The following is a 24,128-nucleotide window of genomic DNA, read 5'->3' on the forward strand; positions in this document are numbered from 1 at the left end:
GCCCTGGGGCCTTGCAGGAAATGCTGACACAGCATTCTGGCCCCAGAATAGGACCCTGGTGAGCCGGCTCTGGTTTCCTGGGAGGGAAGGACAAACAGCTGTGGCTGGTGGTGAAGGGCATGGACAGCTGGGAGGGGGCTAGCTTCAGCCCAGACTCTCAACCCAGCCCTAGCCCCTTAGCAGACACTATGGGTTGGGCCCTCCCTTCTTCAGCCCTAATAAGACCATGGCCATGGCCACCAGCCCCTGAGCAGACACTCTATGCCAGGCCCTGTGCCCAGGGCCTCAGCCTCCTGAGGCATCTAATTATATCCTCACTGCCCTATCTTCTGAGGTAGGGCCCTATCTTTATCTCCCTGGGAGATTTGAGGGAAACCAAGGCCTGAGTGGTGAAATCACTCACCCAAGGTCAAGGCCAGGAAGTGGCATCTCTAGATACCCTTGGGGCCCAGCCCTTCTGCATTCACCAGAGAAAAACTGGTTCCAGACTTGCCAAGATAGCCAGTGTCAGGGTTCCAGAGGCCTGGCCCTGGCATCTCTTGGCCTCAGACTGGGTCTGTGTTTCTGAATATTGCTGAGGTCATGTGGTGGTTTTCTCCAACTTTTTGGATGACATCCCACCAGTAAGAAACATATTTTATATTGCAACCCAGCAATGCACATATGCATGACATTATTAAAAATCAACTTTATTGAGGTGTAATTGACATGCAATAAACTGTACCCATTTTAGGTGTTATAGTTCAATGAGTTTTGACAAATTGTACGCACCCACGTAACCACCAGTGTGATGGAGGCACAGGACATGTCCTTTACTCCTGACATCCCCTCTTGCTCTTTGTAGTAATGGCCACGATCACCTGCTTTATATCACGACCTATTCCATTAGTCACTTCTAGTTTTTCATCTGCAATATTTGCTCACTTGTCTTTCTTCTTTTGCTCAGTGTAATATATTTTGACATTCATCGTATAGAGGTATTGAGAGTTCGGTCCCTTTTGTTCTTGAGTAGTATTCCACCGTGTGACTACACTGCAATCTGTTTATCTGTTCACCTGCTGATGGACATTTGGGCTGTCTCCAATTTTTGCTATTACCGACAACCCCTGTGACCATTCACACACACCTATTTTTAACCAAAACTCGTTTCATAAATTGTAGATAGCCCCTAAAGCATGATGGGCATGTTGCTGGTATTTTCTGTTCTTGCTCTATTTTATTTCATTTTTAAAGCATGGTGGCCATGGCCCCCCCTCCCCCCCAACTGATTTCATTTCCTTTTGGTGGGTGTTGACCTCTGGCCTGCCCAGTTTGGGCTTTCTCAAAGCCCGGTTCAGGTCGGGACCTCCTGGGGGCTGGTTAACAGTGCAGATTCCCTGCTGACCGCAGAGCCACTGAATCAGGCCCTTGGGGGTGGGAGGACTGGAGCAGCTGGGGGCTGCACTTTTAACCAGACCCCCAGTCCCCCCACCTTCATTCGGATGCAGGAAAAGTTGGAGCATCATCAGTGGTGTCATGACCCTGTCTCTGGTTTACGATCTGACTTTGCCCACGTACTTGCTTCCTAATTTTGGGCAGGTGATTTTTATTTTTCCCTCTGAGCCTCAATTTCTTCATCTGGAAAATGGGGACAAAAATACATACAATAAAGATTCAAGATACTGCCATGCAAGTATCTCTCTGACCCCATCTCCTCCCTCCCTGCCCCTCAATTGTCCCGCCACCGCCCTGTCTCCCTTGCTTTTCCTCCAACACTCCCTCCAGCCACAGGCTGCCCCTCTTCCTGGAACATTCCTCCCCTGATTCCTTGTCATTATGTGGACAAGGCTCAGCTCAAATGTCACCTCCTTGGTGTCACCTCTCAGTTGTCACTTCACCCCCTCACTGATGTCATCCCTACCCCAAAGCCACTCTCTTACATCATCCTGGGGTATTTTTTCCATAACACCTATCACTGACATTAAAATTACATATTTATTCATCTGTTTATTGCCTGTCATCACCCCAGATTTCAGCTCCCCAGGGCAGGGCAGGGACTGTGGTCTGCGTCGTTCACTGCTCTGTATCCGGTGCCTAGAACCGTGCCTGGCACATAGCGGATGCTCAGTGTCTGTTAAATGAACGGAAAGCCTCAGAGCATAAGGCCTGGTAGCCAGTAAGTGCTTAATAAATGCAAGCTATATGATTACTATGAATACACAAGTGACCAGCCTATGCCAGGGTGTCAGGGTTGGGGGTCACAGGAAAGAGCACTCCTGGGAGCTCCTGCCATTGGGTCATGCTTCTCTCCCTCCTGCCACTCCCAGGCTGCGTGGACAGACTGAGGGCCGCCCGTGTGGGTCGAAGCCCAGGCCAGGAACATGTCTGTGCGATATGCTTTGGAAGGCTGGAGACTGTGTGACCTCAGGCAGGAAACAACCTTCTTGAAGCTGTCTCCTGCACCGTACAAAGGAGCAACCACTGCCTCGCTCAGTGGTCCAGAGCCAGAGTCTCCATGATGTTTGACTGGGACTCCTGCCAGTAGCAATGTTGCGCTCCTGCCCCCTGTACACTTGTATTAGTTATAAATGTTAGATAAGGGCTGCCATAGTAATATGCTAAGAGGTGGTCTAGTGTGCTAAGAGCATGGTGTATAGATCCACAACACTGATATTCAAATCCCAGCCATGCCATATACCAGCTGTGTGGCCTTGGGCAAGTCACTTCACCTCTCTGGGCCTCAGTTTCCTCCCATTTACATAACAGGGCTTACCTTCTAGGATTGTTGTGAGGATTAAGTGAGTTAATACATGTCAACTTCTTGGAAGGAGACCCAGGGCACAGAAAAAACTTTTATATTATTTAAAATTTTAATTTATAATTTGAGGCCGGGCACGGTGACTCACGCCTGTCATCCTAGCACTCTGGGAGGCTGAGGCGGGAGGATCACTTGAGCTCGGGAGTTTGCAGTGAGCTGCACTCTAGCTGGGGCAACAGAGTGCACTCTAGCTGGGGTGACAGAGTGGGACTCTGTCAAAAAATAAATAAAACAAAATAAAATTTTAATTTATAATCTTGAAATAATTTCCAATTTACAGAAAAGTTGCAAGATTAGTTTGAGAAACTCCTGTGCAGCTTTCATTTTCCCCAAATGTTAAGATTTTGCTACATGTGTTTTATCTTTTTTTCTCTGCTTCCTATATATTTTTTCCATGAACTGTTTGAGAGTAAGCTGAATATGTGATGCCCTCAAACCCTAAGTACTTCAATGCCTGTTTCCTAAGAAAACAAGGGCAGTCTCTCCCCAAACCACAGCATAGTTATGAAAATCAGAAAATTCAGTGTGGATTTGAAACCGTCATGTAATTCACAGTCCTTTCTCGGCTTTGCGTGATCGTCTCCATACTGTGCCTTATGGCATCTGCCCTCCACCCGCGATCCAGTCTGGGCCCTCATTTTGCCTTCAGGCGCCATTAGAAAGCACTCTATAAATAAATATAAAAATAGCACTCTATTATTAAAACAACACGCAAAAGAGAGAACTTAGAGAAAGATGAGCTTAAAATGCAATTTTGCTTGCTTTTGAAGGAGGGATTCATATTTTCCACCCTCCAATGGATCACCTCGCAGATCTTGGGAGGCCTCTGGAGCCAGCTGGACTTGGGTTCAAATCCCAGCTCCTCCTGTTACAAACTGTGTGGCCTTGGCCAATCGATGTCCCCCTTTGAGCCTCAGTGTCCCCATTTTAAAACTAGGATGACCCAGGCTCCTATCTCATGCGGACGTTAGGAGTAGGTGGTAGAGGGCTCAGCCCCGCCCCTGGCTGGTGCGGGTGGGTGTTATTCGTGGCTGCCTTTTTCATAAGGACAAGGGTGGGGGGGAGTGGCCTGTGCTATGTCTGTGGTGTTTGGGCCAGGCCCCACCTGAGACCCTAAACCCTTGGTCCCCACAGGACGATGAGGTGGTCCTGCAGTGCAGCGCCACCGTGCTCAAGGAGCAGCTCAAGCTCTGCCTGGCCGCCGAGGGCTTCGGGAACCGCCTCTGCTTCCTGGAACCCACCAGCAACGCCCAGGTCCGCGCGGGAGGGAGGGGCCTGGGGGAAGGGGGTCCCAAGAGGGGTCTGGGAGTCTGAAAGGGGGTGCTGACAGGAGGGAAAGTGGGGAGCGTGCCAAGGGAGAAAGGGGCCAGGGGTCGGAGGTAGCGAGGGGTGGAGGTCTGAGGACAGAGGGTCAGGGGCCTGGAGGGAGCCCTGAGCACAGGGAGGTGTGGGAGGCCAGGGTGGGGCCGCTGATCTAGAGCTTTCTTTGGAAGGTGTCTGGGGGTGCAGAAAGCCTTGGGTCCGAGAGGCAGGTGCCTGAGTGTCTAGAAGGAGGGGCTGGGGGCGGGGTCTCAGGAGGGAAGGACAGGGGTCAGAGGGAGGGGCCGGAAAGGAGCAGGGCTTAGGACCTTGGGTCCAATGAGGAGGGGACCTGGTTGTTTTAGGGCGGAGGGACTGGGCCTGAGATGGGGAGGACCTAGGGCTTAGTGTTTGAGGGAAGAGGCACAGGAGAACTTTCCTGTGACTTTGGTGTGGATTCAGTGTGCCTGAGGGGGTGACAGAAGCCAGGGCTTCTTGTTGCGTTGGGGCGGGGTCTGGGTGTCTCAGGAGTGTGGGGAGGGGGTGTGCCAGGGCATGGTGCTGGGGGTCTTCAGGCCCCCCCTGACATATCTCCCCACCCAGAATGTGCCCCCCGATCTGGCCATCTGCTGCTTCATCCTGGAGCAGTCCCTGTCTGTCCGAGCCCTGCAGGAGATGCTGGCCAACACGGTGGAGGCTGGCGTGGAGGTGAGGCTCCCACCCAGGGACGGGCGCGGAGGCAGGGGCGGTGAGGGGACCTGGGGTCGTTCACCATCTGCTCTTCTTCCTCTCTCTGCCCTGCCCCACAGGCCCTCAATTTGGATAAGTGGGTAGGTCTGGCCTTGGGTGTCACCTGTCCTTCCAACCTCCTGACCCCAGGCCTGCCTCTCAGGCCCACATCCTGCACACGGGGGCTGGGGGTCCTCCCCACCCCAGTTGTCAGGGGCTGTGGAGCCCAGAACAGGCCAGGCAGGCAGGAAGGAAGCGGTGGGGGCTCAGCCCCCTGCCTGCACCTTTCTCCTCCTTGCCATCCTCTCCCCCACCCTGATCCCAGCTCCTCTCCGCATGGGACCACTCCCCTCACCTCCCCCATCCCAAGCGTGGGTCCCCTCCGCTCCAGGAGTGGGTCCGCCATGTGATCACTTGGCCCCATCACATGGCCCCCCAGAGCATGGGCGTGTGAGAGCCGAGATGGGAGGCAGGACGCCATCGCGCAGTGGGATGTGCCCCACCCCCACGACCGAGTCTCCCTGTGCTCGGGAGGGGTGGTCGCCTCATCACTATGAGCGGTGTTCACATATTGAGCGACTGCTAGGCCTGTGCCAGGGCACACCGACTGCAGCTCAGCTGTTTTGGGACAGGCTGAGCAGGGGGCACTGCGGTCCATGGGGCACGCGATACTGGGGCTTCCCTGAGAGTCCCCAGGAACCTGGAAGATGGGTTTATCTTCCCTGAGTGACTTTGGGGCCTGATCAACATGGTGAAGGAGGCAGGGAGGACAGAGTGGCCTTTTTAGAGACACAATCCCTGCTTCCATGGACAGGGAAACTGAGGCAGAGAATTTGTTGAGAGCCTGAGCTGAGGCTTCCTTACCTCCAGCCCCAAGCACGGTATTTTACGGGGAGCATATTCCCACCTGTGACTAGGCCAGACCTCATGGGGGCCTCGAGAGTCTGGGGGGAGGTTGTGCTTATTCTGTGCCCTCCCTCCCTCGCAGTCATCCCAGGGCGGGGGACACAGGACGCTCCTGTACGGCCATGCCATCCTGCTCCGGCATGCACACAGCCGCATGGTGAGTGCGTGGGCGAGGGGCTGTGGGTGGGGGCAGGGCGTGCAGTGCCTGGCAGAGGAGGGCTGACCTCCCCCTGCAACCCTAGTACCTGAGCTGCCTCACCACCTCCCGTTCCATGACTGACAAGCTGGCCTTCGACGTGGGACTGCAGGAGGACGCCACAGGTGCAGGGGCTGGAGGGGCAGGGCTGTGATGAGGACCCCGAGGTATTCCGGGGACAGACCTGAGACTGCCCTAGGGGCAGAAATGAGGGCTTTGGGGTGGAGAGTCTGGGCACATTCTGGACAGGGAGACCCGGGCAAGCATGGGGCGGCACTCTAGGCAGAGAGTCTGAAGGCAGGAATGGGGACCTGATAGGCAGAGAGCTGGTGGCAGCAATAGAATTATGGCTAAGGGCCTGGGAGGCTCAGCGGCTGGGGATCACGCCTCCACCCACAGGAGAGGCCTGCTGGTGGACGATGCACCCGGCCTCCAAGCAGAGGTCCGAAGGAGAAAAGGTCCGTGTGGGCGATGACCTCATCCTTGTCAGTGTCTCCTCTGAGCGCTACCTGGTGAGCAGTCCCACCCCCATCTCGGCTCCTACTGCCCCCAGGGCTGGGGGCACACGAGATGGGCCCCGTCTCCTCATCACTGATTTGCCTAGCTGGTCTCCCACCCCCAAGGCCCTGACTCCCAATTTCCAGTGTCCTGACCTCTGACATCCAATTTGCTGATTTCTGATCTCCCATTTCTGATTCTACCTTGGTTTTCTGATCTGTGACCTCTGATTTTCTGTCTCCCATCTGCTGGTTTCCTGGCATCCACCTCTGACTTCTGGCCTCCAACTCTGGGACTCTTGCCTACCCCTCCCAATCATCTCTGACCACCACATCCTGCCTGCCCCCAGCACCTGTCGACGGCCAGTGGGGAGCTCCAGGTCGACGCCTCCTTCATGCAGACACTGTGGAACATGAACCCCATCTGCTCTCGCTGCGAAGAGGGTGAGGGTCCAGACTTTTGCTCCCTAAACTGAGGCCCCCAAACAGACCCTCAATGTTGCCCCTTAGGCATGTCCAAACTGAACCTTGGAACCTTAGACCCCAAACCTAGATCTCCAAATTAGGGGCCTCACACTCAGTTCTCCAACTGACCCCAAATCCAGAACCCCAGAGCTCAGACCTCCAAACCCAAAACTCAATATCAAACTCCCGGACTCAGACACCAAAGTATTAAGTCCCAAAATCTCGAATGACAAATCCAGGTCCTAGAGGTCAGACCCCTAAACTCAGATCCAAAGCTTAGAACATTCAATTTAGAGTTTACACCTCAGACAATAAACACAGTCTGAGACCTCAGCCTCCCAAGACCAGATCCCCAAATTAAAACCTCAGGTCCCTAAACCAAGACCCCAAACTTCAGCCCATCAGCCTCAGACTTACAAAATTTAACTTGAAATATCAAAAAAATGAAACCCCTGAAATCAAACTCCCAATTCAGATCCCCATGCTAAGACTCCAAAGCATGACCCCAACTCTCTCACCCAAAACTTCTGGCCCTAAACCAGACCCAAGTTGAGACTCAAAGCTCAGACAGTTTTTGATCTCAAAACTCAGACCCATTAACTTCTAACTACAAAGTTTAGATCTCGCCTAACTCATACCCCAAAGCTCAGACTTCCAAACAATAACCATGAGATTATAACCTCAGACCCCAAACCTCAGATTCCAGCTTCCAACCTCCAAAATCAATAATCAGAATTCAGGCCCTGATCCCAGAACCCAGCTTCAGACCCAACCATCACACCTCTAAACCCAGACCCCAAACCTCGAGTCCTGGAACTCAGACCCCAACACCAGTGAACATTAGACCTAAACCTCTGACCCAACCTTAAAAATCCAAACTCAAAACCTTAAACCACAGGCCCACAACCCCCCACCCTCAGCCCTGCATACCCAGATCCCCAAATTTAGGCCCCCAGCTTCAGGTCCCAAATCTTCTATCCCCACTTGAAGCCTCAGACTTGGCCCATATCTCAGACCCTGCAACTCATACCCCGAAACTCAGACCTTCAACTGCAAACCCCCAAATCCAGCCCCAGCCTCCCACAGGGGAGGAGAAGAATCCCCGATTCCACCTTGGCCCCTGGGCCTTCCTGGGGCTCTAGCCTCACAGTGGCCACCTTGCTCCTCTCCAGGCTACGTGACAGGGGGCCATGTCCTCCGCCTCTTCCACGGACACATGGATGAGTGTCTGACCATTTCCCCTGCTGACAGTGACGACCAGCGCAGGTTTGGGCTGGGGACAGGAGAGCCTGGGGTCTAGGGATAGAGGTGGAGGGGGGCTGGGACTCTATGTATGGGTTAGGGACCAGATTCTGGGGGACCAAACCCTGACCCCACTCTCTCCTGTGTCCCCAGACTTGTCTACTACGAGGGCGGAGCCGTCTGTACCCACGCCCGCTCCCTCTGGAGGCTGGAGCCGTTGAGAATCAGGTGGGCGGGGGAGCTGGGGTGGGGCTCAGGGCTCTGGGATCTGGGAGGAAGATCTGAGGAAGAGAACGGAGGGTCTTGAGGGAAAGTCCGGGCCCCCAAGAGAGAGAGGAAGGTCCTCAGGGACCCTGGAGTCTTGGAGGAAAAGAACGTGGGGGGGTGGTTCTGAGGGAGAGACGATCAGGGGGTCCTGAGTAAAACTGGGGGGAGTGTAGGGGCCTGGAAAAACTGGGGGTGCTGGAGACATCTGGGGGGCCCTGTGGAAGCTGTGAGGACCTGAGAGAGGATTGGGGTTCCTGAGGGAGGAGTGGATTTGGGGGTCATGAGGAAGGTTTGGGGAACCCTGGAAAAGAATTGGGGGTCTGGACCAAGACTGTGGCGCCCATGGGAGGACTGGGGGATCCTCTGACTCCCCTCGCCCTCACCCTCCACAGCTGGAGTGGGAGCCACCTTCGCTGGGGCCAGCCACTTCGGATCCGGCATGTCACCACCGGGCGGTACCTGGCACTCACTGAGGACCAGGGCCTGGTGGTGGTTGACGCCAGCAAGGCCCACACCAAGGCCACCTCCTTCTGCTTCCGAATCTCCAAGGTCGGTGGGGTTCGGGGTGCCCTCCCTCACCTGGAGCCCTGGATCGGGCCCCAGCCTGCACACTGCAGACAGAAGGGGCTGACCTCTGTCCCCTTCCCCTGCAGGAAAAGTTGGATATGGCCCCCAAGCGGGATGTGGAGGGCATGGGCCCTCCTGAGATCAAGTACGGGGAGTCACTGTGCTTTGTGCAGCACGTGGCCTCTGGCCTGTGGCTCACTTATGCCGCCCCGGACCCCAAGGCCCTGCGGCTCGGCGTGCTCAAGAAGAAGGTGGGCCTGGCAGGGGAAGGTGTGAGGGTGCAGGCAGCGGCAGGAAGGGTGCTGGGGGTCACACATGAGCCTTCGGGAGTTTGAGGATGGGACTGAGAGAAAGACAGAGACTGGAAGGGAAACAGACTGAGAGAGACAGGAACAAAGAAAGAGGGATATACACATGGAGAGAAAGAGAGAAACAGAGACAGGAAAAGGCAGAAACAAAGAGGCATGGAAACAGAAACATAGAGAAAAATAGAGGCAGAGGGATAGAGACAGAGAAAAAGACAGATAGTGATCGACTGAGAATAACTTTCAGCAAACAATTATTAAACCCCAGTTGTTCTAGATGTATGTGTAGAAAAATATACAGACCTGTTCCCTGCTCTCTCAGTACTCAGAAATAGTGAATAAACTGCCCTTAAGGAATACATAGTTTTACAATTGAGGCATGGGAAAGCTACTTTTGACAGAGGGAACAGCATGTGCAAAGGTCCTGAGGTTGACCTGAGCTTGGCTTGTTGCAATAACAGAAACAAGACCCAATGTGCCTGGAACAGGGTGAGCAAGGGGCGAGTAGTGGGAGGTGAGGACAGAGAGGGGATGAGAACAGGTGGTCTTGTTTTCATCCTGGGTGAGATGGAGCCACAAGAGAGTGTTGAGCAGGGCATGGAATTGACCTGACTCAGGGTTGCAGAGCTCCTAGGCTGCCTGTGGGAACAGACTGGGAGGTGGGGGGACAGAGCTGGAGCAGGGAGACCAGAGAGGAGGCTGCTGCAAATGGGAAATGGCAGGGGCCAGGGCCAGGGTGCAGACTGTGGAGTGGGGAAAGGTCACAGATTCTGGTTGGATTTTGAGGGTGGAGCCAACAGGATTTGCTGACAGATTGACCATGGGGTGAGAGATAGGGAGGGGCTGAGGATGATGGCACAATTTTTGCCCTGTGCAACTGGAAGGATGGAAGTGCCATCAACTGAATCAGGGGACAGTGAATGTCAGCTCGGAAGGACAGGGATCTTGGGTTTTACCCCCAATGCCTAGAACAGAGCCACTCGCTAAGGACTTGCTGAGCGGCTGAGTGGGAAGCCCAGGGAGGTACTCACTTGCAAAAAGCGGGGCTTGTAGATACATGAGCCGAGGATGTAGAGACCGGGCCTGGGCCAGAGAGGGACACGTGGGAGTCACCAGCAGGTGGATGGTATTTACAGCCGCGGACTGGACCAAGTCCTGGGGAGGTCAGCGTGGGGTGAAGCTGGCAGCTGTGATGGTCTCACCTCACCGAAAGGTGGTCCGGCATTCTGTCTGGGACATGCTAAGTTTGGGGTGCTGTTAGAGCTTTCTGGGTGGGGGGGGAGAGATGCTAAGTCAGTAGTAAGTACAGGTGGAGAGAGTCTGGCCTGGAGACAGGCAAGGTGGACAGAGACAGAGAAGGAGAGACAGCGAGATAAAGACAGACACAAACAGAGAGAGGGACAGAGAGGAGAAAGAAAGAATGAAAGACACAGAGGAGACAGCTGCGAGGGACAGAAAGATGGCAGCTTGGCAGAGAGATTCTGGGGAGTGGGGGCAGCTGTGTGACTAAAGTCTGGGCAGAAGTCTGGGGGGCACGGCCCTGGGCAGCTGGTCCCCCTCCTGACCTCTGTCCCCTCCACTCCCAGGCCATGCTGCACCAGGAAGGCCACATGGACGACGCACTGTCGCTTACCCGCTGCCAGCAGGAGGAGTCCCAGGCTGCCCGCATGATCCACAGCACTGCCGGCCTGTACAACCAGTTCATCAAGTAGGGGCCTGGCCCTCTGCCCAGGGGACCCCCATGCTCCTGGCGTTCCTACCCCAGCCCCTTTCATCTCTGCTTGACAGCACAGCCCTAGCATACACATGAACCCTAACCTCTAAACTCTTGACCTCTATAGATCTGACCCTTAATCTGACCTTGACAACCATAACTTTAACCTCACATTCCTGATCATCACCTGCCTTTCACACCCCTGACACCGACCTTTCACCCCTGACACCCAGACTCTGACCCTGGACCTCCCCAGCCCTGACTCCTGCTTCCCTGGGCCCCTGTGCTTACACAGGGGCAGTCCCAGCCCCAGCTCTGTCCTTGGCCACCATGTGACCCCCGGCCAATGCCTTTCTCTCTCTGCGGCTAAGTCTCCCCGGGTGTGTCTGTGGAAGTCCTGCGGGGTGGCGTGGTGACAGTGCTCTCAGCCCGGCCTGACAGCTGCGCGGTCCCCGTAGGGGCCTGGACAGCTTCAGCGGGAAGCCACGGGGCTCGGGGCCACCGGCTGGCACGGCGCTGCCCATCGAGGGCGTCATCTTGAGCCTGCAGGACCTCATCGTCTACTTTGAGCCACCCTCGGAGGAGCTGCAGCACGAGGAGAAGCAGAGCAAGCTGCGCAGCCTGCGCAACCGCCAGAGCCTCTTCCAGGAGGAGGTGGGGCCAAGGCGAGGGGCGGGGTCTGCGGGTGGGGGCGGAGCCCGGTGGGCGGGGCCGCGGCGCTGGGCGGGGCCGGGCCTGAGGGACCTGGGGAAGTGGGGTTTGCGAGGGGGCGGGGCAGGTGGAGGAGCCGAGGAAGGACCTTGGCCTCTGCGATCGTCGGAGGGGGGCCAGTGGAGGGCCTGCGTTGGTGGGCGTGGCCTGTGAGGGAGGGGCAGGGCGCACGGCAGAGCAGGGCTGAGAAAGGAGGGGAGCTAGAGAGATGAGGGCGGGGCCGTGTGACGCTCAGGGCCATGGCTAGGCCTGGGGAGGGGAGGCCGGGCGAGAAAAGTCAGAGAATGGGCGGGGTGTGGCTGACACTCAGGGCAGTGTCCGTGGGGGCGGGGCCTGCGGGGTGCGAGGACGTGGCCAGAGGTAGGTCTTTGGGCGTCAGGGAGCGGATGCCAGCTGTGAACGAAACGAACACAAATCTGTGTTATGGAGTTGACATGGCCGGGGAGACAGATGATCAATAAAATAAATAAGTAGATTATATAGTATATTAGATGATGATAAGTGCTAAGGAGAAAAAGAAAGCAGGGAACAGGTAGGGAGTGCTGGGGTTTTGCAATTTAAAATAGAGTGTTCCGGCAGGGTAACCTGAATGAAGGGAGGGAGCCGTGTGCAAAGGCCATGAGGTAGGAGTGTGCTTGGCATGTTCCAGAAACAGCAAGGAGGTGACAGGAGTAGGGTGGCTAGGGGAAGAGTGGGAAGAGATGAGGGCAGAGAGATGACAAGGACTTTGGTTTTACGAGCCACAGGAGAGTGAGGCGTTCTAAAGTCACAACTAGTTAGTGGCAGAGCCAGTCTGTGTGACTTCAACTTGGTTGTGCTCGCTACATGATGCACCACGTCTCGTACTAGCGATACGGGCCCCAGGATATAGATGCAGTTGTCACAGCAGCACTGTTTGCAACAGCCTAAAACTGGAAACAGCCCAAATGTCCACCAACACTAGAATGGATCTATAAACGTGGCATATTCGTACAGTGGAATAGTACTCAGCAGTGAAAATGTAAATGGAAACAAACTACCGCCACATGCAATAATGTGCTTGAATCTTTTTTTTTTTTTTTTTTTTTTTTTTGTATTTTTCCACACAGAAACACCCAAGATCATGTGCTTGAATCTTGAAACAGTTGTCCCTTGGTATAGTGGGGGGATTGGTTCCAGGATCCCCCTCAGATACCCAAATGTGCAGAAGCTCAAGTTCCTTATATAAAATGGCATAATATTTGCATATAACCTGTGCGCATCCTCCTGCATACTTTAAATCATCTCTAGATTGTTTATAATACCTACTACAATGTAAAGACTATGTAAATAGTTGTTTTGGTGTATTTTTAAATTTGTATTTTCTAATCATTTTTTTCCTAATATTCTTGATCTGTGGTTGGTTGAATCCTTGAATGGGGACCTGCCAACATGGAGAGTCAACTGTATTCAGCAAAATAATCCATGTATTATACAAAAGAATCTTGTTATATACCCCAAGTTCAAAAGGAGGAAAAGCTCACCTAGACTGTTGATTGACACATACATAAGTGGTAAAAACAGAAAAGCAAGGAAGGGCTTTCTATAAAAGTCAGGACAGTGGTTATTCCTAGCAGGGAGGGCTGTGTGACCAGGGGGCATCCAGACGGCTTCTGAGTGGCTGGCAATGTTCTCTCTCTTGCCCCCATCCTGGTTACACAGGTGTTCTTTAGATTCATGAATTTTTGTCCTTTTTTTTTTGGATTTCACTATTTAAAATGGCTCCCAAGTGTTGTGCTGAAGTGCTGTATAGCATTCCTAAGTGCAAGAAGGCTCTGATTCGCTTTACTGAGAAAATACAGTTAGATAAGCTTCATTCAGGCATGAGTTATAGTGCTGTTGACCATGAATTTAATGTTAATGAATCAACGATATATATTAAAAATGTCTGTAAACAGAAACACATAAAAAAAATTGGTTGACAAAAATTCTGTGACCAGAGACTCACAGGAACTTGCTGTAGTTGCCCTAGGAGCCATGGTTCAGTATTTGACAATTCGGGATTCATAGTGACTTGTTTTCCCCGCCCCAGGGGATGCTCTCCCTGGTCCTGAATTGCATTGACCGCCTAAATGTCTACACCACCGCTGCCCACTTTGCTGAATTTGCGGGGGAGGAGGCAGCTGAGTCCTGGAAGGAGATTGTCAATCTGCTCTATGAACTCCTGGGTAAGAGGCCCTGGCCCTGACTCCCCTGAGAGCACCCCAGATCCCCGGTCCCGTTGGGTCTGACCCCTCTGCCACCCTCAGCCTCTCTGATCCGCGGCAATCGTACCAACTGTGCCCTCTTCTCCACGAACTTGGACTGGCTGGTCAGCAAACTGGATCGGCTGGAGGCCTCGTCCGGTAGGAGAGCCCGGGAGAGTGGGCCAGGGTTGGGGGGAGGGGAGGGCCACGGCCACCTCGCCTCTCACTCTGGCGCCCGGGCAGGCATCCTGGAGGTGCTGTACTGTGTCCTGATTGAGAGTCCCGAGGTCTTGAACATCATCCAGGAGAACCACATCAAGTCCATCATCTCCCTCCTGGACAAGCATGGGAGGAACCACAAGGTTGGCCCTTCAGCCCTGACTTCTTATCCCCTGAATTCTGAACTTTGACCTCTCCCCAGGGCCCCAGAACTCTGTTCACTCCCTCCCTCCCCTCCTCCATCTCATCTCTTGCCTCCCACTGGCTTCTGTCTTGACACACGGGCCTCAAACTCAGGGCTCTTGCATTGATTCTGCGCCACAGATGTGCTGCATTGTGTCTCTGAAATGTTTTTAAAATTTTCCAATTTTGTGGCCTTTAGGTGGCCTGCATATATATACTCTGCAGTCTGCTACAGTCCTACAAGTTCCTACTGCACTAGTTCTAACCACTTCACAAAGTTACCTTATCTGCCTGGCCCCCAAAGACACAAGTTTGCAACCCCTGCTGATCTAAATTCTCGTCTGGGTTCCTGTGTCCCGCTAGCCCTTTCACTCTACCCTCTGCCCTCTTACCTCGCTATTCCAATATCTCCTTTCGTACATTACTGACGCCTTATCCCAGCCCAGGTGACCCCCCCAGCCTCTCACCAGACCTTCCTCTTTGACCCCTGACCTTTCTCTGTGATCCCTGACCTTCCACTTTCACCTCCTTCTCTCAGTCGAAATGTCCATATCCCATCCTGATGCACCGTCCTTTCCTTCTGGCTTCCCTCCCTGGTCCTTCATAGACCCCGCCCCACACATACCCTTGACCTCTGACCTTAACCTCCAGGTCCTGGATGTGCTGTGCTCCCTGTGTGTGTGCAATGGCGTGGCTGTGCGCTCCAACCAAGATCTCATTACTGAGAACTTGCTCCCGGGCCGTGAGCTTCTGCTGCAGACAGACCTCATCAACTACGTTACCAGGTCCGGCCCCTGACCTCTGGCCCCAGGACTCAAACCTCTCAGTCCTCTCCCCGACTCTGGGGCTCCACGTCCAGCTGATGTCCCTTCCTGCACCTCCCACCCAGGGTTACGCCCTGTCCTTGCGGAAGTCTGCACAGGCCCCGCTTACCTGGGCTCCCCGCACCTCTGGTCCTCTCTCTGGCTCCCTCTCTGCCTTGTCTGTTTCTTCCCCTCCCCCGACCCCCGCAGTCTGTGTTTTCTCTTTTTGTCTTTTCCTGTCTTCCGTCTCCTCCTCCATGTCTCTCTTCCACCTCTCTCTTCTCTATCTGTCTTTGGATGTCTCTGTACCCACCCCCAACCAGGCTTTCCTCTCCGTCTCCCCCTTACCCCCCTCCCGTCTCGTTTCTCCTGTAGCATCCGCCCCAACATCTTTGTGGGCCGAGCGGACGGCTCCACGCAGTACGGCAAATGGTACTTTGAGGTGATGGTGGACGAGGTCGTTCCATTTCTGACAGCTCAGGCCACTCATCTGCGGGTGGGCTGGGCCCTCACCGAGGGCTACAGCCCCTATCCCGGGGGCGGCGAGGGCTGGGGCGGCAACGGGGTCGGCGATGACCTCTACTCCTACGGCTTTGATGGGCTGCATCTCTGGACAGGTACCAGGACCCTTCCAGGGTACCCTCACCCCTGACCATGAACCTCCGAGTTCCTAAGACTCTGACCACACACCTCGGGGGGCCTCGGGATCCTGACCCCCAGAAGAGGCTAAATTTGACCTCTTAATCCTCATTTCCCAAGACCCTAACCCTAGAGCTTCCAGAACCCCGGCCCTGATCTGTTTCCTTATAACCTCCAGAACTCTGACCCCAGAGGAGGTATGACCTTTGAAACTAGAGATCCCAGAGGACTTCCCAGATTATTGTGACCTCTGATTTTTGACTTCTGATCCCAAAAGTTCCAGAATCCTGACTCAGGAGGACTTTAATCTCTGATCCCACAGCACTGGAGATCCTAACCTCAGGGTAACCCTGACCTCTGCCCCTCATTTCCGAGCTGCAGGACCATCCATGGGAACACTTGCCCTTAGGGTCTCCAGGATCTAGTTCCCACAAGGATTCTCCAATATCTGTCCCTTGTCTCTGGATGTCATTGGTTCCATGAGACCTCTGACCTCTGACCCCTCCTTGGTGACCCCGGTGCAGGACACGTGGCACGCCCGGTGACTTCCCCAGGGCAGCACCTCCTGGCCCCTGAGGACGTGGTCAGCTGCTGCCTGGACCTCAGCGTACCATCCATCTCCTTCCGCATCAACGGCTGTCCCGTGCAGGGCGTCTTCGAGGCCTTCAACCTCGACGGGCTCTTCTTCCCTGTCGTCAGCTTCTCGGCTGGTGTCAAGTGAGGACTTCCCCCTGCCCCACTTCCAGGCCCCAGACCTGGGGCTGACCCCAAACAGCTTCTCTAATAGCTCCACGGCCTGCTATGAGGCCAGGACTCAGCAGCCTCCTGAGACTGACCGGTGACCTCAGGTCTCTCCAGAACTTTCCATTGAACTCAGGATTACTCCCATATGCCCCACTGACCACAGACTCTCCCCTGTAATCCCCCCACCGGGATCCCTGCTCTCTCTCCCAGGGTGCGGTTCCTCCTTGGTGGCCGCCACGGTGAATTCAAGTTCCTCCCGCCACCTGGCTATGCCCCGTGCCACGAGGCTGTGCTCCCTCGAGAGCGGCTCCACCTCGAACCCATCAAGGAGTATCGACGCGAGGGGCCCCGGGGGCCTCACCTGGTGGGCCCCAGTCGCTGCCTCTCACACACGGACTTTGTGCCCTGCCCTGTGGACACCGTCCAGGTACCGCCTGCCCTGCAAGGGTCTTCTGGGGAGGCGGGATCTCTTAGGGTCAGAGAGGTGGGGAGCTGGGTGGAAGCTGGGAACCTCGTTGTTTAACAGGTGGAGAAACTGAGGCACAGAGGAGGCAAAGGATTCTGTCAAAGCAGAGTCCCACTTTCAGGGAGTCCTCACCACTGCCCCATAAAGAAAGGACTGTCGTTGCCCCCAATTTACAGTTGAGGAAAGTGAGGCCCAGAGAGGTTAAGCAGTCTGTGCAAGTCACACAGCGGATCGGAACCGGGTGGTGTGGTTCCGAAGCCTGTGGTCCCACCCACTGCGGTCTGTGGGGCAGCCCTTCTGTGCCAGGCCCTCACGCTCATATCCCAACCTGAGCTCCCACGTCCCCTCCGAGCACATCCCTACAGGAGGGAGTGTACGCTGTGTTTCAAAGCCTGACAGCAAGGGTTTGGTTTCCAGTCATTGGGCCGAGACTTTGTCTCCCTGTGCCTTAGTTTCCTTATCTGTGAGGCAAAGGGGGTAACAATGTGACCTGTCCCATAGCATGACTGGGAACATTAGTGTATTTGAAGGGCTTAACGCAGTCCTGGGTAAATAGTAGGCACTCAATACAGTTACTGGTGACTGGTAGCAGTGATATTATCTCAGAGGTGACCTCCCCATTCCCCTGTCCCCAGGCCAGAGCTCTGGGCCCTGTCCTGGATGTCTTCGCTCCCCCCAGCTGTCCATTCGGCCTCCTGGACACCCCTGTCGCCCCCTTTTCTCCTCCCACGGCCCACCCCAGTCCAAACCATTGTTATCTCTCACCTGCAGAATGCCAATACCACCAATATTTATTAAGCACCTACTGTGTGCCAGGCATTTATATAAGCTACATACACTTAGTAGTTTACATAAATGATTTCGCTGAATCCTTCTGAGGTAGGTACTGTGAGTTAAGTATTGTTACGAGTCTCATTACTCAGAGAAAGCAGAGACTCCTCCCCTGAGCCTCTCCTCTGGGGCTGGGGCTGGGGACTCGGTGGAGACTGAGGCAGCCCTGGGCCCTGCCCTCAGGGAGCTCCCAGTCCACAGAGGGAGGCAGATAATTCTGTAATTCTGACAATGCTAAGTCCTCCCTCATCTGCTAAGTCTTCTGTTATCAACCTGGCGCCAGGGCGAGGGACGGGGAGCAGGGCTGGGGGTATCGGGAAAGGGGGTGCTGGCGGAGCCTGTCCAGGGACCTCATGTATGTCCCTCTGCCCCCAGATCGTCCTGCCTCCCCATCTGGAGCGCATTCGGGAGAAGCTGGCGGAGAACATCCACGAACTCTGGGCGCTGACTCGCATCGAGCAGGGCTGGACCTACGGCCCGGTGAGGGCTGCCTGCAGCATGAGGGAGGCAGGCTAGACTTGCAGTGGGATGAGTGAGAACAGCTTACTGGCGGGGAGGGGTGGGTGTTGGGGGGAGGGACTTCAGGGCACCAGGGGAGTTCTTGGGCTGCAGGTGGCAGAACTAGGGGTTGGAGGTCAGGGGTCACAGTCTGGGAGTGCTGGGGGAAGGGAAGCAGAACCCAAAGAGTTGAGCCCAGGGCTTTTCCAGGTTCGGGATGACAACAAGAGGCTGCACCCGTGTCTTGTGGACTTCCACAGCCTGCCAGAGCCCGAGAGGAATTACAACCTGCAGATGTCGGGGGAGACACTCAAGTGAGGGTGCAGGGGAGCCCGGCCGGCTGACTGCGGTGGGGAGGGAGACAGAGACAGAGAGAGAGAAGGTTGGGGTTGGGGACAGGGATTGTGATGCAGGAATGGATAGAGGGTGAGAAGGAGAGACAGAGGCAGAAGGAGAGAGTCAGCAAGAAACAGGTGTCAGAAAGTCGGAGGCCAAGACCCAGAGAGATGGGGACAGGCTCCCAGAGGGCAGGAGGTGTGGACAGAGCTAGAGACCTAGGGGGCTGAGGGGAGGAGCAGGGGCAGGGAGCTCCAAGGCATGTGACCTGTCACCGCTGGTCCCCCTGTTCCCCAGGACCCTGCTGGCGCTGGGCTGCCACGTGGGCATGGCGGACGAGAAGGCGGAGGACAACCTGAAGAAGACGAAACTCCCTAAGACGTGAGTGTGGCCAGGCGGGTCCTGAGGCGGGTAGACTGCAGGGCTGGGGGTGCCGTGCTGAGGGCCCGGGAGGTCGATGGGTTTTGTGCGGAGGCTGAGGTCAGAGATGAAGGGCGGTGGGTTAGGGTGAAGGTGTAGGGTCAGGGGTCAGGGCTCTGGGGTCAAAGGTGAGTGTCCAGGACTGAGGAGTTAGGAGTTCCAGGGAGAGCGTGGGTGTGAAGCCAGGACCCAGGGCCAGGGGCTGCCGTGGAGTCAGGAAGAAGAGAAAGCAGACGCCACATCTCCACGCTAGGGGCAAGAGGTCAGTGGTAAAAGGGGAGATCTATAGATCTCTGGGATTTTGAGGAAGGGATCCTAAAATTATAGGTGAGAGGTCACAGATCCTGAGTTCAGAGGTCAGGGACTCCAAAGCCAGGAGTCTGGGAGTGACGGGGCCTGAGGTCGGAAGTAAGAAGCCTCAAGGTTCGTGGTGAGGGGTCATGGAGTTCCAGGGATAGAGTCAGGGCTCCTATAATCCAGATGAAGGAGTCACAGAGGCCAGAGGTCAGTGATGTCAAAGCCCTTGCCAGCGTCATGGGGTCCTGGGGTCAGAAGTCAGGGATCTCAAAGCTTATTCTAGGAAATCACAGGACTGTGATATTAGAGATCAAAGGTCAGAAATTCCAAAGCTCGGGGCTAAGGATCCTGGGATCCTGGGGTCAAGGGTCAGAAGTCAGGGATCTCGTAGCACAGAGCCCAGAAGCACAGGTGAAGGCCGCACCCCGCGGGCCCCCTGCCACACCTGCAGGTATATGATGAGCAATGGGTACAAGCCGGCTCCGCTGGACCTGAGCCATGTGCGGCTGACGCCAGCACAGACGACACTGGTGGATCGTCTGGCAGAAAATGGGCACAACGTGTGGGCACGAGACCGTGTGGGCCAGGGCTGGAGCTACAGCGCCGTGCAGGACATCCCCGCACGCCGGAACCCTCGGCTCGTGCCCTACCGCCTGCTGGACGAGGCCACCAAGCGCAGCAACCGAGACAGCCTCTGCCAGGCTGTGCGCACCCTGCTGGGCTATGGCTATAACATTGAGCCACCTGACCAGGAGCCCAGTGAGTGCCGACCCTGGCCCCCGACCCTGGCTCCCATCCCAGCCCCTGACCCCTGATCTCTGACCTGACTCAGCCCCTGAATGGGCTACATCTATAACATTGAGCAGACTGATCCCTCCCCTGAACTCTGACCCTTACCCCAACCCCAACTCTGAACATGATCTCACCACTGCCCTTGGCCTGACCCAATCCCTGTCTGGGCTGTGGCTACAACACTGAGCTGCCAGACTAGGAGCCCAGTGAGCACTAACCCTGACCCCTGACTCTGATTCCTGACCTCCAGCTTTGACTCCTAACCACTAATCTCTGGACTGGAGCTACAACATGTAGTCAGAACCTCTAACGCCTACCCCTAACCTGACCCCTGACCTATCACTGACTCCCAATTCCAGCCGTGACCCCTAACCCTGGCCATGGTTTCCAACCCTCAATTGCTCAACCCCTGGCCCCAGTCCCAGTTTCTAGCCCCTCCCTGACCCTGACTCTCACCCCCAATCCTGCTCTCAACCCTTGATTTTAAACATTGACCTTAATCTTGACCCTTAATCTCAGATCATAGCTCTGACCAGTTCACTGACTTGACTTTCTCCTCTATGTCTCTGTCAGTATCTCTGTTCTCTGAGAATTCTGACTGCTAAAGAGATGCAGGTCTCTCAGTGGGTCCCTCCTGCCTCTGTCTCATTAGTCTAAGGTTCCCTGGTACTCCTCTGGCACCAAGAAATTTTCCCTCTTCCAATAGTTCCCCAAAGCCTTTACCTTCACTGGTCTCTCCCACCAACTTTTTGATGTCTTGAGATCCACTCCCTGCCCAGTCTCTCTGACTCTGCCTGGCCTCATTTATAGGTCAAGTGGAGAGCCAGTCTCGATGGGACCGGGTGCGCATCTTCCGGGCCGAGAAATCCTATACAGTGCAGAGCGGCCGCTGGTACTTTGAGTTTGAGGCAGTCACCACGGGTGAAATGCGAGTGGGCTGGGCGAGGCCAGAGCTGAGGCCTGATGTAGAGCTGGGAGCTGATGAGCTGGCATATGTCTTCAACGGGCACCGCGTGAGTACCTCCCTGGGTGCCACTCTGCCAGGCCCTGTGGTCCCTCCCACAGCTCATAAACTCCAGCCTCTGCCTCAGTCTGTCCCCTCTCCTTGCATCTACTCTACCACTCATGCATCCATCTATCCACCCAACCATTCATCCTTCTATCCAACCACTCATCCATCCATTCATGTATCCATCCATCCATCTACCTAACCATTCATTCATCCAACCAACCATACATCCATCCATCCAACCATCCATCCATCCATCCAACGATTCATCCTTCCATCCAACCACTCATCCATCCATTCATCTATCCATCCACCCATCCCTCCACCCAACCATTCATCCATCCATCCAGCCAGCCAGCCAGTCATTCATGCATCCATGCAACCATTCATCCATCCAACCAACCATCCATCCATTCAACCATTCATCCATCCATTCATCCACCCAACCATTCATCCTTCCATCCAACCACTTATCCATCCATTCATATATCCATCCATCCATCCATCTACCCAGCCATTCATCCATCCACCCAACCATCCATCCATCCATCCATCCAACCATTCATTCTTCCATCCAACCACTCATCCATCCATTCATCTATCCATCCACCTATGCCTCCACCCAACCATCCATCCCTCCATCCATCCAACCATTCATTCTTCCATCCAACCACTCTTCCATCCATTCATCTATCCATCCACCCATCCCTCCACCCAACCATTCATCCATCCATCCATCCATCCAACCATTCATTTATTCATGCAACCATTCATCCATCCAAACAGCCATCCATCCATTCATCCAACCATTCATCCAACCACTCATCCATCCTTTCATCTATCCATCCACCCATCCCTCCCCCAACCAACCATCCATCCATTCATCCAACCATCCAACCATCCATCCATTCATCCAGCCATCTATCCATCCATCCATCCATCCAACCATTCATGCATCCATGCATCCAACCACCCAATCATTCATCCAACAATCCACCCAATCAACCATCCAGCCAGCCAGCCAGCCATCCGACCATCCAGCCATTTGTCTATCTTTGCACCTACGTACACTTTCTTCCTTCCCGCATCAACCCACATAGATTCTCAACTTTCCACACATTCTTCCATCCAGCCATATACCCAAATTCTCATCCATCCATCTCATTATCCACCCGTCTATTCTGTAGACATATATGGGTCTGTGTGGGGGATGCTGATAGGTTCATGTTTCCTTTCCATCCCTCCACTTTCCGTTGTCTCCAGCCCTCCACTACCACTCTGGTGGTCTGCATAATCTCAGCCATGGCAACAGCAGAGAACCCAGGCAGAAGGAATAAGACAGAGATTAGTGGGGAGGGAAATTCCAGGCATCATGGATGCAAATGTGGGGAAAGATGGGGACACTGTGGGGTGGCCCCTCTTCTGTCCCACATGCCCTGAATCTGATGCTTCATATATATGTCTTCCCATGTCTCTCTGTCCTGCCTCCTTATCTCTCCATTTCTCTGCGTGTCTCTGCACCTTGTCTTCCCCTGCCCCCCACAGGGCCAGCGCTGGCATTTGGGCAGTGAACCATTCGGGCGCCCCTGGCAGTCGGGCGATGTCGTCGGCTGCATGATCGACCTCACAGAGAACACCATTATCTTCACTCTTAATGGCGAGGTCCTCATGTCTGACTCAGGCTCTGAAACAGCTTTCCGGGACATTGAGATTGGAGACGGTGAGGGCTGAGACCCCTGCACATGCCCTTTCTGGTTTTCCTCCCTCTCACCTGACCCTGCACTGCCCGTCTGCCTCTAGCTCTCCCATCCCTTCCACAGTGCCTCCTCTCCCACTGCCCCTGCCCTGCCCACCTGCCCTCACCCCTGCCCTTCCATCCCCTCCCACCAGGCTTCCTGCCCGTCTGCAGCTTGGGACCAGGCCAGGTTGGTCACCTGAACCTGGGCCAGGACGTGAGCTCCCTGCGGTTCTTTGCCATCTGTGGCCTCCAAGAGGGCTTCGAGCCATTTGCCATCAACATGCAGCGTCCGGTCACCACCTGGTTCAGCAAGAGCCTTCCCCAATTTGAGGCTGTGCCCCTTGAACACCCCCACTATGAGGTGAGGATGGGCCCCACTCAAAACCTTCTGATCTGCCTCCAAAGCTCATTCTTCCCACAGTTCCCTTCCCTGAGTCCCTCCTTCCCTTCTATGTTAGCATGTAAGGGATGTCAGGATACTGGGCTCCCAGGGCTTCCCTTTAGGGTACAACTTTGACAAATCACAACCTTCCTGAGCTCCAGGTATGTCACCTATAAAATAGGGGAAGAGAGAAAAAAGAAGTTGGATTAAGTGACCCCAGTGGAAAGTTTTAGTCCTTATAGATATCTGATCCTAGAACAAGGTTTAAAGAAATAGAAACCCCTGGATACATTTTGATACCTTCCTTACTAATTGTTTTCTGTGTGTTGGTTTTTGTTTGTTTTTTTCTTTAGTTTATTTTTAGTAACTCTTCATCAATCTAAGCATCTTAATATTTAGATTTCCAGTGGCTTTTCCTTCCCAAAGTCAAACTCAGGGTCAGACCCTGACCATACATAGCCTACATAGACTAAAGTGATAGTCTCTTTCTCAGTACAGGAAGAACTTGAACTCTCCATGGCTGGGCTTCAGCTGGCACTTTAGAATCAGACAGACCTGGAGTTGGCCTCTCACCTGCTGTGTGACCTTGGGCATGTGACTGTCTCTTCCTAAGCCTATGGTACATAGTGTTCCCAACCATGGCCACACATTCTCTCTCTCTCTCTCTCTCTAAGTCACTTGAGACTAACTTGGAGACATTGTGCCTCTTTACCCCTAAATACTTTAATGTGCATTTCTTCTATGCTCTAACAGAACTTCAGTATAGTTGTGAAAATCAGGAAATTAAACATTGATACTATTACCTAATCCACAGTCCATATTCAAATCTTGTCAGTCGTAGCAAAAATATCTTTTTTTTTTTTTTTTGGTCC

The 24,128-nt window shown here is 54.4% G+C and overlaps 1 protein-coding gene across 2 annotated transcripts in view; it reads left to right on the forward strand.

The window, feature by feature from the left end:
* RYR1 (ryanodine receptor 1) overlaps positions 1-24,128 on the forward strand; it is a 105,715-nt gene that overhangs the window by 1,028 nt on the left and 80,559 nt on the right. For both annotated transcript variants that reach the window (XM_069456778.1, XM_069456777.1), the window contains exons 2-27: positions 3,932-4,051; positions 4,700-4,804; positions 5,814-5,888; positions 5,974-6,052; positions 6,327-6,439; positions 6,775-6,868; positions 8,062-8,155; positions 8,285-8,359; positions 8,791-8,947; positions 9,052-9,216; positions 10,857-10,978; positions 11,443-11,638; positions 13,746-13,881; positions 13,963-14,058; positions 14,143-14,261; positions 14,953-15,086; positions 15,480-15,721; positions 16,268-16,460; positions 16,698-16,914; positions 18,160-18,264; positions 18,493-18,596; positions 18,916-18,999; positions 19,787-20,094; positions 20,938-21,140; positions 22,682-22,856; positions 23,027-23,235. In XM_069456778.1, the coding sequence (XP_069312879.1) occupies positions 3,932-4,051; positions 4,700-4,804; positions 5,814-5,888; positions 5,974-6,052; positions 6,327-6,439; positions 6,775-6,868; positions 8,062-8,155; positions 8,285-8,359; positions 8,791-8,947; positions 9,052-9,216; positions 10,857-10,978; positions 11,443-11,638; positions 13,746-13,881; positions 13,963-14,058; positions 14,143-14,261; positions 14,953-15,086; positions 15,480-15,721; positions 16,268-16,460; positions 16,698-16,914; positions 18,160-18,264; positions 18,493-18,596; positions 18,916-18,999; positions 19,787-20,094; positions 20,938-21,140; positions 22,682-22,856; positions 23,027-23,235 (3,720 nt within the window). The remainder of the gene's footprint in view (positions 1-3,931; positions 4,052-4,699; positions 4,805-5,813; positions 5,889-5,973; positions 6,053-6,326; positions 6,440-6,774; positions 6,869-8,061; positions 8,156-8,284; positions 8,360-8,790; positions 8,948-9,051; positions 9,217-10,856; positions 10,979-11,442; positions 11,639-13,745; positions 13,882-13,962; positions 14,059-14,142; positions 14,262-14,952; positions 15,087-15,479; positions 15,722-16,267; positions 16,461-16,697; positions 16,915-18,159; positions 18,265-18,492; positions 18,597-18,915; positions 19,000-19,786; positions 20,095-20,937; positions 21,141-22,681; positions 22,857-23,026; positions 23,236-24,128) is intronic.

The sequence above is a fragment of the Eulemur rufifrons genome, chromosome 24 (assembly GCF_041146395.1).
Source record: "Eulemur rufifrons isolate Redbay chromosome 24, OSU_ERuf_1, whole genome shotgun sequence".
Classification (NCBI taxonomy): domain Eukaryota; kingdom Metazoa; phylum Chordata; class Mammalia; order Primates; family Lemuridae; genus Eulemur; species Eulemur rufifrons.